The sequence below is a fragment of the Orbicella faveolata genome, unplaced genomic scaffold (genome assembly GCF_042242905.1).
Source record: "Orbicella faveolata isolate gen_17 unplaced genomic scaffold, um_ofav_v1 contig_36, whole genome shotgun sequence".
NCBI classification, from domain to species: domain Eukaryota; kingdom Metazoa; phylum Cnidaria; class Anthozoa; order Scleractinia; family Merulinidae; genus Orbicella; species Orbicella faveolata.
In genome coordinates, this window is record NW_028301565.1 from 17,407,501 (window position 1) to 17,425,000 (window position 17,500).

Sequence of the window (17,500 nt, forward strand, 5' to 3'; positions counted from 1 at the left end):
GCTGTCATTTCCTGAACTAGGAGACGTTCAATAGTTTGTGTTCTTCCAATAAAGTACACTTTTAAGATCAAACAGTGAAATTCGAGAGTTCCTCTAGGCCAACTGAAAAATTTTACTTGTACCATTTTCGGTAACACATGCAGAAAACAGCAACGTTATCACAACCTAACTTAAAATATGGTTTGACACTTTAATAAATATTCTTAACTTTTAAAATTACTTATCCACACATTTAGAAGCCAGCATTGACTTCCTCTGGCTGGTTTGAAAAGAGAACGCCACCTCAAAAAGACAAGCGCGCGTTAAAGAGGCAAACAGAAATCCCACCCATGTGGCCATGTGTTGATCGTATACCAATGAAAGAGAGCACATCATGGTCGTTCATCTAGTCGACAGCCTAGCAGCATATTTTTTTATTATTAATCATTTCCAGCTACTGAAGAAAGCAAAAAGCCATTTTCTTAAAAATCAAGGGGTTGATATGCTGGCCTTTTTATTTTGGATCAAGGTTAACGTTTTCGTGTGTTTTATGTCAGCAGCTGTCAATAAGACAATAAAGACAGTAAAGTACACTTTTAAGATCAAACAATGAAATTCGAGAGTTCCTTTAGGCCCATTTTCATAATTTGCATATGAAATGTTTCAATGTTTTGAAAATAAACTGAATTCATAAAAGCTCCCTAATTTATCCATTACACTTGGACTTATGTTAGAAAAAGCAAATAAACTGTTGAATGTAATTGTTAACAGCTATCGAATTGCGATTTACGTTTTTTATACTTAGAAGCACGTACTCCTCCAGGATCACTTCCAAAAATATGCTAAGAAACATAATTCACGAGGCGCAAGACATGAAAATGAATCTCAAGTAGCAAAAATCGTAGTAGAAACTGCTCATTAAATACAAGATGATTTATTGATCAAGTTGAGTCTCAAGCGTTTCAATGGCATTGCAGAAGCATGTAACTAGATACTAGCAGCTCTCTCTTGGCTACCTTCTATGTTGTTTTGTCACCTATTCAAAAAGCAGAAACAAAGCTCTGCAATCCCACCTAAACGTAAAAATGAAGTAACTACACTAAAGAAACGTCGTGGAAAAAGACTAGCAGCATGCAATCCAAAAGTCGCTATCTACATCACAAATGACCACATCGTGAGAAAAAATATTGCAATTTATTATTAATGCACTTTACCACGATGAACAGCCACGACTTTTTTTAAGTCTGCCATATAGTTTGAGAAACCAGAATTTTAGTATTGTATCAGTCGAAATCACAACCCCCTCTGGATAGAAATCGGGCTTATATAATCGGTTGCTTTTACATCAGGCTCACCCAAACCTTCTCTTCGAACAGACGGTAGACTTTCAGAAAAGTTCTTCGTTTTGTTTATTTCTGACCCGTTATACCTCTCGCGACCTTTTCGCTCTCTCGGATCGGCCGCTTAGTGACCTTCGCACGGACGCTTCGCGGCCTAAAATCTCGCAGTTTGCTTCGCTCGCTTAGCTATTCTAACCGGAAACTCATGAGGTCGACTTGTGGCAAGTCTATACGGATGGTCACCTGAAAATTCCGCTGGCTAAACATAGGCACGTATTGCGCACCTATCAACACGCGTCATACATAATTAGCGCATCGCAGAACTTGATTGAATCCCTCAAATTCCACCATGCTTTTATGCCCCATGGCGGGCATGATGCTTTGCTGTCTCTTCATTAAAATTCCCTGGTTTTACTTCGCGGACTCCCCTCAAAACTTAGTTTAATGCGATGTGGTAATAGGTATACAGGGAGGAATTACTATTAACGCCACATTAAAAGCTGTCGGGTATGCGTTGTGCAATCGAACGCCATTGGGTTGAGTCTTCAGCCAATAATAATCAAATCAATCAGTCACGTGGATTATATTCATTAGGCAATAGATTGACAATAGAGCTTCCAATTGGTCTATTCCGAATCTGATTACAGTAAAGAAACTCATCTTGTGTGGCCTATGGGTCAGGATGGCCGAGCTGTCTAAGGCGCTGCGTTCAGGTCGCAGTCTACTCATGTAGGCGTGGGTTCGAATCCCACTCCTGACAAAATCCTTTTATTTTAAAAGGTAGTAGAAATCACATAGAAAAATGATGAAAAGAAATGTAAGAATTCAGTACTTGAATAAGTTTTTGATATTTCACTCACTTCTCTCTTTGATAATTTATTCTCACCTGCAAGATTAATGGACCAAGTTCGATGTATTAAAATTTAGCCTAACACAAGTTTGCGATACAATTATTAACCCTGGTTGCCAAAATTCGACAAAGATAACAGTTAGTATTTGTTATCATAAAACAAGCCCCTGCTGTAAGTGGAGATATAGGCTGAAACACAGAGACTATCTGGTGCAATCCTCGTAAAGAACGTCTCTCGCCAAGAACAATTGACGTTCTTTTCTGCGTTTCTAAAAGCAGACGTACTTGGCCTTAACCATTTCATTCATTATTTTACATTAAGTCTTATTGTTATGACTTGTAAAGTTCCTTATCTAAAATACCATTTTATGCCTTCTCTGCCTGCCCAAAAAATAGCACCATAATGCTTTCTGGCTGTTTACTCGGCAAAAATTGAGCGCACCAACTTAGATAGATCAGGATAATTGGCGAGCACATGGTTTGCTTGGACACGTGACCTACACAACCAGAGGGAGGTTAACGTAACTACCATTGGATCCTACCCCAGAATCAATGCAGTAACGAAAATGCAAGAAGAGAAGACATTAAAATTACATAAATGAATAAATAACAGCTATATTGAAGTGTCAATGTATTTAGTATTAACTACTAATTGGGGACACAACAAAAAAAAAAGTTAAAATTATTTGCAATTAAATAAGTAAAAAAAAAAGAAGTGTATATACAATCAATTCGCAAAAATGTATTTATAAGCAGTACATGAAAACAGTAGGCATGTTATAGGTAGTCTTTAAGAATTACAGAGGTTACAACAATTATTGTTGGTTTACAGAAAAGACGTGAGGTCTTTTTTCCTAATGTTCCTTTTGCATGATTCGATATTCAGAGAGCCTTTCAATTTATTATCTAGTTTCGACCATATGTGCAGTCCTTGATACCTTAGAGGATGTTTTCCATAGTTTATAGTATTAAAAGTAGGGATATCAAAATCACTATTTCTAAGTGAATAACTAGTGTTTCATATATGCGAGCAAATGTTTTATATATCTTGTAAATGTTTTAATATGCCAAAGGATAAGCAATGCAACTACATTTGACTTTTTACAAGATTCCGGAACGAGTGGCACAGCGCTCATTTCGTTCTGAGTCACTAAATTTTCCCCGTTGTAGGACCACAAAACAGGTCAGTCTTTTAAGCTCTTTCTTTATGTCCCTTTTGAACAAAGCATAAGCTAAAGGGTTAACAGCAGAGTTCAAAACTACAAGAAGTACTTGCACATGATCGTGATCACATATTTTGTCATTGTGGTTCTTAAAGATTATTTGAAAGCCACAGCGTAAATGAACTGCGTAACACACAAGGAACACGCCTATCACAATAGCCATTATGTTAACTGCAGTCTTTTCTTGAGGTTTACGCAAAGCGTGATTGTTAAAACGTAGCTGTTTTGCCAGTAAACGCGCAGCTCGATCATGCTTGCACAGAACGCTTACCATGGATGCAAAACAGAATATTAACATAAAAGATGGAAGGAACTCATAAAAAATCATAACCAACCAAACGAAAATATCACTCATAACAGGTATTTTAAGACTAAGTAAGAGACATGATTCAACCGTAATGAAACCGACTGGGATTGCCCAAGATAGGAAAATAATTTCAACGACTCGGCGGCGCTTCATAAAAGTTAAGTATTTCAAAGGCTTAACGACGGCCATGTACCGGTCCAGAACCAGAGTGCACATATTCGTCACGGACGCATCCATAAAGAACCATCTCGTAAAATCTTTCCCATCAGCTGAAAACCCATCATCTGGGTGAGTCTCCTTAGGGTCCTGCTTGGATAAGAATAACGATGGCACAGCGGTCATCCTAACGCAGAAATCCGCCACTGCCAACGAAATAACAAACGCATTGGTTTTGGTGCGAAGCCGCCGTTTGCTGCCAACAAGGAAGATAATGAAGCCATTTCCAGTTATTGTCAGCATTGAAAGAAAATAGCCAAGAATCCAGAACCAGGTTTTCATTTTCTAATCAGTGGATATTTCGTGATCTTTTTGTTCAAGACTGAGACACAAACTGATTGATTCCCAACGTTTTTGAAAAACAACATATTCTTAAAACACCTGCTCGTCCTCCAGTTTCAATTAGAAGCTCTTTTCTTGGCATCAATGTTCAGTCTGTGACATTATAGCTTTATTACACGAATATAAATTAGCGACGCGACGGCAAGGTGATGACACTTAAACAAGAGACCGGGTGAACTCCAGAACGCAGACTGATGGAAAATATGTCAATGAGGCCTTATTACTTTGGCGAAACAACTGCGTAGGCAGAACAGCTTATCGCTTGCCCTCGTGAAAATCGGCTGATTCACCAAGAACCAGTTGAACTTGCCTAGGTTGACTTTCAAAAGCCAAATTTTACGACATTGATCTTAGCTCATTATATAGCTAAAGTTGTAATTTAAAATACTCTAACGACCGCGAGATATCGCGAAAAATTGCTTTGAGGAACTGGGAGTTAATGAATACCTAAAGGTATTATGATCCTAAATAAATGCGGAGCACCTAGTGGATTTTTCGCCGTAAACTTCATTCTTCGATGAAAGAAAGAAGTAAGAACTCGCCGCTAGTGAGACAAAAGTTTGTTTTCTCCGCCTGTTCTTCCCTTTCACTGGCTAGCACTTCGTTTGCTTTTCGCGTACCAAAATCCTTTGGGTTGGAACTCGCTTTCCCCATTACTGCAAATCACTTTGACTACGACTCGGCGGCAAAATGATATTTCCAGTAAGTTTCGATGTGCTATTTCTCCAAAGAGCCTTTGCGAGATCTCACTGAGCTGAGTTGTATTTCATTGGTCGGCTGCAGCACCCCAAAGAAACCCACTTTGATGAGGTCTGTTAAGCTTTTAAAACATTAGGAGCTGAAAACGCAGGCTTTACATAAAATATAGAGAGAGAGAGAGAGAGAGAGAGAGAGAGAGAGAGAGAGAGAGAGAGAGAGAGAGAGAGATTTGCAGAGTTAGATTATTTGGTCGAAGACATTATCTACACATCGCTCTAGTTTACCCATTGAGCACTTTAGTAGCTGATGAAACCGAATTAATAGCGTTTGTAGATTTGACAGACGGATGTTTTTTCAGAAATGTGGCCAAAATATTCCTCGATTATTAATACGCTAAAGTGGTTTTTTTCTTTCAGGCTTTTTCGCACCTACTTAGTTGTGCATTAACTACGACAGTCTTTCTTCTAATTACATTATTCCGCTGTTCAAAGGTGTGAATTTCATATATCCTATTTCAAATACGCCAACTAAGTGTGTCGAGCTTTTTGATTTTTCCTTTTTTTAATTTTCCTAATGTAGTCTTCCTCCTACGCTTTCTCGAGTGACTAAGATCAGCAACACATTCTAAATGGATTTCCTCAGCAACTAATAAGAATATCGACAAATGTTCGCATGCTTTTGTTGTCCATCACCTGCTGATTGACACTGCGAAATTTATTTGGTCGTTAGTGCGAACTCGAAGGCAGGTAATTCGGTTTTACATTAAACGTTGTCAGTTTTATATTTAAAGGCTTTCGTACGCCAGCCATTAGATAAATCTTTTCAATGATTATTTCTTCTGATTCTACATTTTGTTGGCTTTATGGTGATATGTGCCTCTTTGTAGTTTTATCATAAACGACGCGAGTACGACCAATTTTCAGGAGGACATCCCTGAGAGGATGGCATAACAGATCTTCGTGACTGAGAGTCTTAAAATCGAATCCTCTCGTCTACATTTCCTGATCTTGTATTGATGTTATTCCTCTCAAATGAAAGGGGAAATCTTGACATTTTAGTTGTTTTTAGATGAGAGTGGTATAAGTACATGTATTAAGGGAAGGAAAAGAAAAGAAATTGAAGCAAATATATTCCCACAGTTCTCACGCCGTCGGATGGCAATGAATTTTTAATTCCAATGCAAAAACCCCGCATTCAAAGGGAACGAAGAATCGACTCTTCTCCATTTTGAAAATTTTGTAAATTGTGGGATTCAGGTGATAGACACCAAAGCAATTTGCTTGCCACAAGCTATTTGGATAAGTGTGCTGTTGAGTAACCCGTAGCCTTGCTCAAGAGACGATGATAGCTCATCGTTTCTTGCCTTACTTGATATACTGCTCTTCGGCCCTTGGCTTTGAGGATCCCGTTCCTGAAACAAAAGGACGTGCCCAATGTAAAACCAGATTGCAAACAATGCTCTAAAATTAATGCAAACATTACAATAGTTTTTGCGTCAAGTTCTTCTTTTCGATAAAAATGAGCATCGTAATAACAGCTGAGTGCTTCTTCACGATGCATGAGCTGAATCACGCAAACAGATATATATAAACCTACTCCACTCTTATCTCTCGTCTAATCTACGTCCGCTCGCGTTCGCTGTTACATTTTAGTGGAAGTTTTCCTTGTCAGGGGAATATTAAAAAATCTTACTGATTTAAAATACAGCTCATATCTTCCTTAAAATAATCCTTGTGGTCCAGGACGGATCATAAAAAGTAGTAGTAGGTGTAGGAAGTAACACAGAGTCATGTGTGCAAGGTGAAATTGGACAAAAAAGCCATAAAAATTCCTGAAGTGTAGATAACATATTTTCCCGTGGAGAAAAAAATATATTCACCCCGCGCTTAAAGGGAGCCAACAACCAACTCATCTCCCGTTTGAAAACTTCGGAAATTGTGGGATATAGATGATTGACACCAAAGCAATTTGCTTGTTACATTCTATTTGAATAAGTATACTCTCGAGGAACTCTTAACCTTCCTTGACACTGCATTTCTGCCCTTGGCATTGAGGATCCCGTTCCTAAAACAAAAGGACGTGCCTAATGTAAAACTCTAATGTAAGCACTCCCTGTGTTTGACATTAAATTTGCATTTACATTTACATTTACATTTACATTTACAACCAGATTGCAAAGAAAGCATTAGAATTGTTCATTAAACGTTTTTTTCCAAGTTCTTCTTTTCGATAAAAATTCACGTTGTAATATTTTAAATATTGCGTCTTCGAGGTGCATGAACCGAATCACGCAATCTGATATATATACTGGGAAATCTCTCAGTCGTCCAAGCGAGGAGGTGCGGAGGCTCTGGTCTCTGGGGCTTTTATTTCTTGGACTTCCGTCTTGCACGTTCTCCGTCTAACTTCTATTGCTTCTACCGACTCAAGGAACTACTACTACTATTACTGCCACTACTACTGCTGCTACTGCTACTGCTACTGCTGCTGCTGCTACTGCTACTGCTACTGCTACTGCTACTGCTACTGCTACTGCTACTGCTATTGCTACTGCTACTGCTACTGCTACTGCTACTGCTTCTGCTATTGCTACTGCTACTGCTACTGCTACTGCTACTGCTATTGCTACTGCTACTGCTACTGCTGCTGCTGCTACTGCTGCTGCTGCTGCTACTGCTACTGCTACTGCTGCTACTGCTACTGCTACTGCTACTGCTACTGCTATTGCTACTGCTACTGCTACTGCTACCACTACTACTGCTACTGCTACTGCTACTAGAGGACTACTACCGCTTGACTGACAAATACAAACGCACTTTTAAAATAGCCTATCGGTAGCTATGTGTGGGCCACACGAGACGAACTGAGCTTGGAGGATTAAACATCTTTACAGGACACTAACCCAAACACTTTCACGCGACTTTCAGAAGCGAACTAAAAAGTTCTTGTGAATGACATGGTGAAAGTTCTTGAAACAAACCATAAGTTCTTGAAAAAAAAAAAAAAAAACAGTAAAAAGAACGTTTAGAGAACAAGAAACGTAAACAGAATCTTTCTGGGAGATTCAGACCACGGCCAGTGGACAAACCCAAACATGACCATCGATGGGGTATTGTTCGGAGCTTACGAGTATTCTCGATAAGTAATATATCAAACACGAGAGACACTGTTTCATCGGGATGCCCAAACACCGAGAAGAGAGTTGAAAACACGACACGCAGCGGAGTATTTTTGACGAAATTCGAGGTGTTTGAATAGCCGCAGAAACACTGTCTCGAGTGTTTGATATATCTTCTCAATCGAAACAAAGACTAAGGAGTAAACGGAGAAGTAAAATCGTCAAAATCTATACTAATTAAGACCGGATATCCAAACCTCCTTCACGGTTGTGATTTTCTTTGTTTTAACTTGATGAATTATTAATGAAGTCATAAGAATTAGACTTGAAGTCATAAGACTCACTGTGCAGGCAGTCTGGCCTTAGGATCTAAAGACTAACGTAACTACAAAATGTTAAACAATCGGTGATCACGTACCAAAAATATGCAATTCTACACAAGTTTTTGAGCTTTGTAACATATCAACCGACACCACTCTCATCTACGATGCTCGCGTGCGCTCATTATATTCTAGAGCCAGTTTTCACTGAAAGGGAAATAATATAAATCTTAGAACCAAGCGTGCTATTTGGATTTAAAATACAGCTTGTATCTTCCCCAAAACCCTAACCCTAAGTCCCTGTGGTCCAAGACGGATCAAAAAAGAATTATGCGGGCAGGTGTGGGAAATAATACAGTGTCGTGCAAGAGGAAATTGGACGAAAAACAATTCTTGCATTGAAGTGTAGAACAGGTATTTCACCATCGAGAAAAATTTATTCAAGCATGAAATCTGCGTGTAAGTTTAAAATTTACCACCCCTTCATAACTTTCCTTATCTACCCTCTCTTAAACCTTCTTTGCACGCTTTTTATGATCATTATCACCACGATAATCGTTATCGTCATTTCAACGTCATCACCATCGTCATCGTCAACATTAACGTCAACGTCATCATCATCATCATCATTCTTTATTTATCAATGCGAGTATAAATATGGGAAATTCGTGAGCTACTGTTAACCTGCCTCTAATTTATCAATTAAATAAGACAACTGTAAAAAGGTTATTATTTAAAAGGCCATTTACGATAATAAGACTTAGTTTACGATATTTACACGAGCTGGAAGGAAAACTTTATCCATTAAAAAAATGTGTGATGAAAATAGTTGTCTATAAAATACTTATCACTATTACATGTAACACATGTTCCCTTAATGAACGTTATCTGGTGCCAGTAATATGGCCTTGTTACTTGACGTTTTGAACTTCTTTTGAATTTACTAAATTATCACACTGTCGTGTCTTGATAACCTACTTCGTTTGTATAACTTAAATAAAGGGAGATTTGAAAAAGAAACATAACGTCTGGTCAGGATGGTCGAGCGATCTAAGGCGCTGCGTTCAGGTCGCAGTCTACTCGTGTAGGCGTGGGTTTGAATCCCACTTCTGACAATTTTATTTTATTTTTCCTTCGAGATGTTTTAATTTTGACAAAGTCAGGCGAAATCGATGACAACACGTTAGCATCAAGAGAGCATAGAGGGTAACAGAGTACATCTCCCATATAGGTCTTATTCCTGAATCAATCCTTCTTAAGTTATTTTTAGCTCACTCCCGGCTTCCGAAATCCCAGCAGTGTCCAGAAACAGCTAATCCTATGACGCGAATTTTACTTATATAGACATCCCAAGCGGCTGTGCACACATTTTCGTCCTCAACGAAAACAACTAACGCACCTGGTAAATTTATCCGCGGGAGGACTAGATACCATGTCTAAAAATAATTTGACAGAGATTTCCTTGAGAATAAGGTCTATATGTGGGATAACCTCTCTCATCCTTCATCCTCCCTTGGTTAGCACTAATGCATGTTGTCAAAATTTAAAGCAAGTTAAACGTTTTGGACGTCTATTTGTCATTTAAGTTAACAAAGCTTGACGATAAATTACGCGACCTTCAGAAGCACGACCAAAACAGCTTCAAATTTTAGTGGGCCGTAGAGTATAATAAGGCCCGCTAAATTGACCAATAACAGCGCGCGTAGTAACTGAGACATATGATAAGACTGCAAACAAAGAAATTCTTAGTTAGAACAACGAATATAAGCCTTCCATAGCTTTTAAACAAGGCTGAAAAGTGCGAAGAAGCCTATTAAACTAGTTAGACATATACGGAAAGAATGATAGTAAATGTTGGGAGAACTCGAAAGCACTTTTATCCGAGTAGTCTGTACTATTGACTGACTGAGTAATAGGTTATGTTACTTAGCAACACCTCCAATGAGCAACTGCGGGCTCAGTCAATTTTCGGTGTGGTGACCTCGAGGTAGCCTCTCTGACAATTAGTCGGTGTTATTTAGTCTTCCAAACTTTGATAGGAAGCTTGGCAACGTTTTGTTGTCTAAGAACTAATGTAAGCAGCTGAAAGAGTGATTTGATTAGGACATTATTTCTGTTAACTCTTGCGATATGATTATGGAGGACAGAATTTCGCGTTTTAGCATGTTATGATAATCAGCTCTCTGCCAGCTGAGGAGGAGTAAACAACACAAGTCGTTAAGTGATCTTGTCCACACAAGAAAAGCAGCTGACGCTTCATTGTTATTTTTTTGCCGGTGTTACACATATCTGAATATGAAAAACACAGTTTCGTTTACATAACCGTAGAGTGTTGTTGAGAAGAAAGGAGAAAAACAAAATGACACTAAATTGGAGCATTAACTGAACTTATTGGTTTACAATGTTTATTTATATCTTACAAGTGCGTAGGAAGAACGTAGGAAGAAGTGCATAGAATGTCGAAAAAGACCGGCTTAGTTTACAAATGCTGGTCTAGAATGATTTTTTTTATATTAAAGAACCCATTGAACTCCTCTTCTAGTGTTCAAAAATGCACTGACAACCTTGTTTGTAAGGTTAACATTAAACTTGAAAAGAAGCTGTTGCAGTTCACGTATCCTTCCACTTTGTGCTACCTGTTCTGACTTTTAAAATTACTTATTTAACATGCAATTATGTTTTATACAGCATGCTTGAATTTCGCACAACTTGACTAAGTATGAAACTCTATTTGGCGTCTGTTTGGAAAAATTGGAAAACGTGTTGGTGTGTTCGAGAGGTACACGAGCGAATTAGCGTGAATGAATTAAACGAGTCAGCTGCGCTTTTGTAAGATCACAAAACAGATGAGTCTTTTCAGTTCCTTCTTTATGTCTCTCTTAAAAACAGCATAAGCTAAAGGGTTAACGGCAGAGTTTAAAGCCACAATGAGCAAGTAGAGATGATAAACATTACATAGCTTGTCAATGTAGTCAGTAAAGACTATTTGAAAGTCACACTGCAACTTAGAACATAAAAAAACAAGGAACACGCCTATCACTATTGCCATTATGTTAATCGCTGTCTTTTCCTGAGGTCTGCATAGAACACGATTGTTAAAACGTAGCTGTTTTGCCAATAAACGCGCACTTCGTTTATGTTTGAAAAGAACCCTTAACATTGATGCAAAACAGAACATTAACATGAAACATGAAAGGAATTCGGAAATTATATACAGCCACATCAAAACATTAATTATCATTGTTGTTTTCAAACTAAGCAAGAGTGATAATTTAACTGTAATAAAACCAACTGGGATTGCCCAAGATAATGAGATCAATTGAACTACGCGACGGCGCTTCATAAAAGTTAAGTATTTCAAAGACTTAACGACGGTCATGTACCGGTCCAGAACCAGAGTGCACATATTCGTCACGGACGCAACCATGAAGAAACACATTATAAAATGTTCCCAGTCAGTCGGTATCCGATCCTGTGAGTGAGTCTCTCTGTTGAAAAATAACAAGGGAACAGCGGTCATCCCAACACAGAAATCCGGCACTGCAAGTGAAACAACAAACGCGTTTGTTTTTGTTCGAAGCTGTCGTTTGCTACAAACGATGAAAATAATAAAGACATTTCCAGAAATCGTTAGAATTGATAGAAGCCATCCGAGAATCCAAAACCAGATCTCCATTTTATAACTTGGTGTTCATGATTTTGACTGTTAAGAAGCTTCTCAATACTTGTGTAAGATTAAATATTCATCCTAAAGGACCGTCTATGTTAACACCATCTGCTGTGTCGTCTCCTGATCAATGTTTCTGCTTTCATTAATTCATTTCTTTTCTTTAGCGTATTAAAATAGCAGTCTGTCTAATAACAAGATTAATATTAATTAGTTTTCATGTATCTGCCAAGGACAGCACAGGCTAAGGCAGAGATACAAAGAAAAAGATCACTAAGGTCTTCATAGTACGATTGAACTTCGAAGAGTATCTGCTAAGGGTTCTGACTTTTATATCCACAGCTTCAAAAATTTCGTTGGAGAATTGAAAGCGAAAAACCCGGACCAGCTGATCCTACTCAATAAAGTTATTGATGGGCATCTTGACAAAATTTTGTATTTTTGTACTGGGAACAAAACGGGGGAAGTTGTAGGCTTTCAGGCCTTTTTTGTTCGCCATTTAGACATCTTTGTTTATTTATTTATAGAGTAAAGGTTCAAGGTTTTCCGCCAAGAAACAAGACTAGATTATGAAATTTGAAAGTTTAGGATTTGTCAGAACTCAAGTTGGTCCAGCCTAATGGAAAGGCCGAGAAGGAGGCTCTTCAATTTACATTTAGCCTGCGAACTGGCTCCCGGCGAAAGAAGGTGATAAGTTTCCCCAGTTGTTATCATTGTTGTTGTTGTTGTTGTTTGATGTAGCTAGCTAGCAGGAATGGGACCGAGTTGTTTCCGGAGAGATTCGTGACTCGGCACCCTTCGTTCGGGTTCACAGCAGCCCGAACATATTCCGAAGTTACTTTTGATCCCAGACCTCACTCGGGCCGTGATTGAATTTTCAAGATGGCGGGAAAGGATGGTTGGAACGAGGAACGTGGGCGAAATTCAGGTAACTTTTATCATTTATCAGTAAAATTTAAAAACTCTCTCTGGCTAAAAACATTTTAAAACGCAAGCTTTCTAATATCGTTTTATTTCACATTCATTTAATTTAAATGACAACCGTTTGGGCGCTTTTGTGTTCGTTGGCTGTATTTTCTGTTTTCTTCGCGCATATTGGGTATTTCCAACACGCTTTCAATATCGATTTCAGCCAATCAAATCCGTGAATTCGGTAGTTCCCAGTCCTTGTGAGACAAAGCCATATAATAATAAGATTTATTGCAGATTTTTGACCTTACAGAGCAGGGACTTCCACTGGGCCCACCAAAGGGTTTTCAGCCAGTACAAAACTTCTTTAAGAATCTGAGTTTGTTTGTGATCAGACCAATTGTGCTAGAGAAGTGTTAATGTTTAGTGTTGGAACAGACAGTTTTGATTCAACCTCACAACAAATGAGCAACACAATATAAATAAAATTCAGCGTGGACACTCTGACTGATCACCTTCCATGCGGTCAGTTGGGCGCAGGTTTTTTTTCTACAAGGCTAACTGTTTTTGTTCCTTGACTTCAGATAGAGTTGATTTGTTATTGCTGTCGGAATTATTTCTGGTATTGGGTTAACCTTTGCTTTTGGCACTGGGTCAGTTGAGTTGTCAAAGTTATCTACGGACTACCCTGGGTTTTAAATTATAACGATAATCGATGGACCATTCTGGGTAGTTTTATCCTTGCTGGTGTGTTGATTAAAGTAATCAGTTTGTGCAGGTTTCAAACCTATTTGTGCCGCCATATTCAATGTGACAGGATTTTGCCACTGTGTCTAAAACTGTTTGTGTCGTAGGGTCAGCCATTTCATTCGAGTTCAAAATGACTTAGCTTTGTCGCTGAACTGTTAAGAATTTCTTCATGTGGGCTTCAACTGACATTATTTCTGTATTTTTTTTGTTGTGCTGTCCATGTCCAATTTAACGAAATTTGAACGTAATCAGCCAATTAAAATCGTCTGTTCCAGTGGCTAGCAGTCTTGTTTCTAAAACATGATTGCTGGAATCATACACAAACTTAGAGTCTTTTGTTTAAAATCGTGCTGTGATTGGTTGAAAACCCTCAGACCCCTGTTGATGTTGTTACACTGTAAAGCGCTTTGAGATTTGCTGAGGGAAAATTTGGAAAGTCAGAGTTCCAAGTTTAAGTTTGTATTCCTGTCAGGATGTTATATTGTGTAGAGATGGTTTTTCCAAAGCTATTTCATTCTACTCGAAAGACGAGCTTATATGCACCAAATTCCTATTGGCTCAGTGACTGTTTCGAATGAAATGGCATTAATTGCCAACCTATTATGTCTGCTGCCTAAATAAAGGGATAAACTTCGAGGGAATTTACCCTCTGGGAAATTTTCAGCAAGAAATTACCTAGCTTTCATTCAGTAATTATAAAGGTTCCACCCTAACGTTGTCCAATATCGTTTATTATAATAAAGTTTCCATATAACACGCGCTCTGATTGGCTGAAACAGCGTGCTTTATCAGTCAACAGAGCACGGATTGATGACAGTAAGCTGGCTTTCAAATTTTTGTTTCGGAATTTTGATAAATTTGACCCATATTAAACATGCCCTGTGTAACTGATTAACACGTAATAGGTAACCTGCATGACTGCGTAACTTCCGTTGTCACGCTAAGCAATAAAAGGTACAAGAAAGATAGACACGTGCGATAGGATATAGGCGTCGTTATTCATCAAAGATCGAAGAAAGGAGTTTAGATTGGAGAAAGAGGTACGATTTATAGTTTTATTTGTATGCTCGATTTAGTTAGTTTGATATCATTCCCTGTATTGTTCACAATTCGTAATATTTCCGTAATTTTCAAGTATCGTGATACGCCCCCTGTTTTGTGTTGTTATTGCAATCGATGTTCTGTGCGAGTTATAGTAATAGGCGCTTCCCCGTAATTATATTTTCAGTTTTTACGTGAATCAAGCAAGTAATAAAGAGTTGATAGATAGAAAGGACTCGCTTGGTTGATAGTAAAGCTCCATCCAACATAATGAAATCGCGTCCGGAGCATTTGGAATGTTTTATAGAAGACCTCCGTCCGCTACACCCTGTGACTCAGACAAACGCAGATATGGCTCACGGACACCATTGTTAGCAACAGTAGTGTTAAGACTGCACTAAAATAACAAGTTTTGCTAGATTCCCGCCGACAAAACACGTAGCGAAATAAACAAATTCTCAACCTAACCAGTGCTTCGATAAAAGACATTATATTTGTTACGAAGGCAGTAACTATACTTAAGAAGTAAAACAACGACAGAAAACAACAATTGAGCTGTCTCTGTTTATAACTGTAGCTCCTTTGAAATGCAACTCAGCATTTCGGATTTTCATCCGCAAGCTTTAAGTTCCTTGTTTCGTCATTTCAATTGGAAAAGTGCACGTTTTCATGAGCCACAATACGGCCGGATTCCTCTGGACTACAAACCTTTGCCTGCCTTTACCTTTACCGGATCCGTTACCGGATCCTTATTTAAAAATTAACTAAAAAGTGAACTTTGGAGGCATCGTTCTTCTCTCGAAAGCCGTTTGAGACTACTCGAAACTGAAGCTTAGCTGAAGTCCAGTTTGTGATTGACAGCTGTCGCTTTGTTTGCCAATAAAATTATTTGAATAATTCTAACGAGGATTGTGATTGGCTTATTTTAGCGTGCTTTATCAGAGAACAGAGCACGGCTGACGCCACTTTTACGCGTTTGGAAAATAAAGTTTGGTTTGAAAATTCAGCCGAATGCGCGGAGAAATTATTGGATTCCTTATCATAAAACAAATAAAGAAGCCTCGACTGTGGTCTGTTCTGTTCTAAAGCACTTAGGAATCGGTAGAGCACTCAAGAAGTAGGGAAGAACGCTCAACTACGTCTCGTATTTTCCCCTACAATTCTTCCGTGCTCTACCGTTTCCTGCGTGCTTTACAACAGAACAGAGTTCAGTCGAGGCTTCTTTATTTGTTAAGCAATGTTCTTGCTAAAAGTGGTCCAATTGTGTTGTTTAGAGCTTAAAGGTCGTAATTTTGTGCTAAAAGCTTAGTGAAATCTTGTTAAAATTTGTGCAACTTTTCACTCTAACTTGTACAAGCTCTAGCTAAATGTTGTATAATTTGCGATTAATAACTACGTAGTTTCCGTCTAAAAGCTGCGCAACTCTAGCTTAAGGTGGCGCATTTAATGCTAAAAAGTGTGCAATCTCTTGCCAAAAAGTGCACGTTTTTTCCAAATTATGCGCATTTTCAAGCTAAAAGGTACCCGATTGCCGGTTTAATAAAAGCGACATGATTTCCTCTACTTTTTCGTAGCTTAACACTGTGTAATTCGAGTTAAATAACAGCCATTATCTTTCCAAAAGCGGTGCAATATCTTGCTCAAAGCTTTTCCAGTTCGATCCAAAAGATACGCAATTTTCCTTCTAAGAACTGAGCAATGTCTAGGTAAAAGCTGCGCAAATTCTTAAGTGCTGCATAAGACTAGCCACGAATAATGTATTGTCACAAGTAAGTGTCAACTTTATTTTAGGTTTTCCCTCGTGAATCAGTACGGTCGGGAATCCTTATGCGATGTAAGGCGAGATTCCTGTCATCATTTTGTTAGCGAACGGGACTTTGGGCGCGATTCCCAACGAGTTTGCCAAGCAGAAAGGTCTCTGAAGAGTCCCTTGGCCGGGACGAAACGAAAGTGCTGTCTAACACTATCCGCGAACAATATATTATCATAAGTAACTGTCAACTTTATTGTCAAATTCTTACTGAAGCTAAAAGATGCACAGTTTCGTAGCTGAAAACTGTGTATCTGGGAATATAATTTATTTTATCTCTATTTACCTATTGATGTTTGGATCTCCTTTCTTTTAAGCTGTCACCATCTCGAAGGCTCGAGAAGACGACGTTAGAGAGAATAACTGTTAAACTTCGGTTCGTTATACATTAATTCTAAGTTTCTTTTACAATGTTGTAGTTTATATAACGAAACACTACCAGTGTAACTACTGCGGAGTGGGTTCAGAGCCACCTTAAATTTTCGAACATTTGAGGTGGCTCTGAACCCATTCCGCAGAGTTTTTTTTAAATTTTTCAAAAAGTTGCATGTTATCATGCTTATTACAATTTGATAACAAAAAATGGAGGTCACCTAGCTCGTTTTTGAGTTACAAGCGCTTACAGCTAAAATTAAGGGTGTTTTTACCATTTAACATTATTGTAGAAGTACTTGTTACACAGTGTTAGTATTCATCCTTCAAAGTACAGCTGTTAGAAAAGTGCTGGAAACTGTTGCCAGCCTCCTTAAATTAAGAAAGGGCGTGATGGTCTTCGAGAATTTTGCTACTACAGTCCACATCTCGTTAAAGGGGACACCCTCGGGACCGTCATTTGGTGTCCTTGAAACAGCAAGAGTCCGTAATAGCGAGGTGTGATGAAATATCCTGGACTTGGATTGATGTCTTTCAAATAAATAAAAATTTGATTC

The 17,500-nt window shown here is 38.5% G+C and overlaps 3 protein-coding genes and 1 non-coding gene across 4 annotated transcripts in view; 1 reads left to right on the top strand and 3 right to left on the bottom strand.

Moving 5' to 3' along the window:
* Positions 1-17,500, bottom strand: part of LOC110059432 (uncharacterized) — a 439,844-nt gene that overhangs the window by 373,479 nt on the left and 48,865 nt on the right. The gene's annotated exons all lie outside the window — the stretch shown is intronic.
* Trnal-cag (transfer RNA leucine (anticodon CAG)) lies at positions 1,996-2,079 on the top strand. The gene has a single exon. It is a non-coding gene; the product is annotated as a tRNA-Leu (tRNA).
* LOC149102475 (octopamine receptor beta-2R-like) lies at positions 2,161-5,029 on the bottom strand. The gene has a single exon (XM_089275591.1). It carries the CDS (start codon positions 4,195-4,197, stop codon positions 3,271-3,273), a length of 927 nt encoding a protein of 308 aa, XP_089131717.1. The 5' UTR covers positions 4,198-5,029; the 3' UTR covers positions 2,161-3,270.
* Positions 10,783-12,079, bottom strand: LOC149102476 (melanocortin receptor 5-like). The gene has a single exon (XM_089275538.1). The coding sequence runs from the start codon at positions 12,068-12,070 to the stop codon at positions 11,210-11,212; it is 861 nt and encodes a 286-aa protein (XP_089131664.1). The 5' UTR covers positions 12,071-12,079; the 3' UTR covers positions 10,783-11,209.

Bases quoted from the DNA above. Each gene is read 5' to 3' on its own strand.
- LOC149102475 (XM_089275591.1), bottom strand. From the start codon at position 4,197: ATGAAAACCTGGTTCTGGATTCTTGGCTATTTTCTTTCAATGCTGACA.
- LOC149102476 (XM_089275538.1), bottom strand. From the start codon at position 12,070: ATGGAGATCTGGTTTTGGATTCTCGGATGGCTTCTATCAATTCTAACG.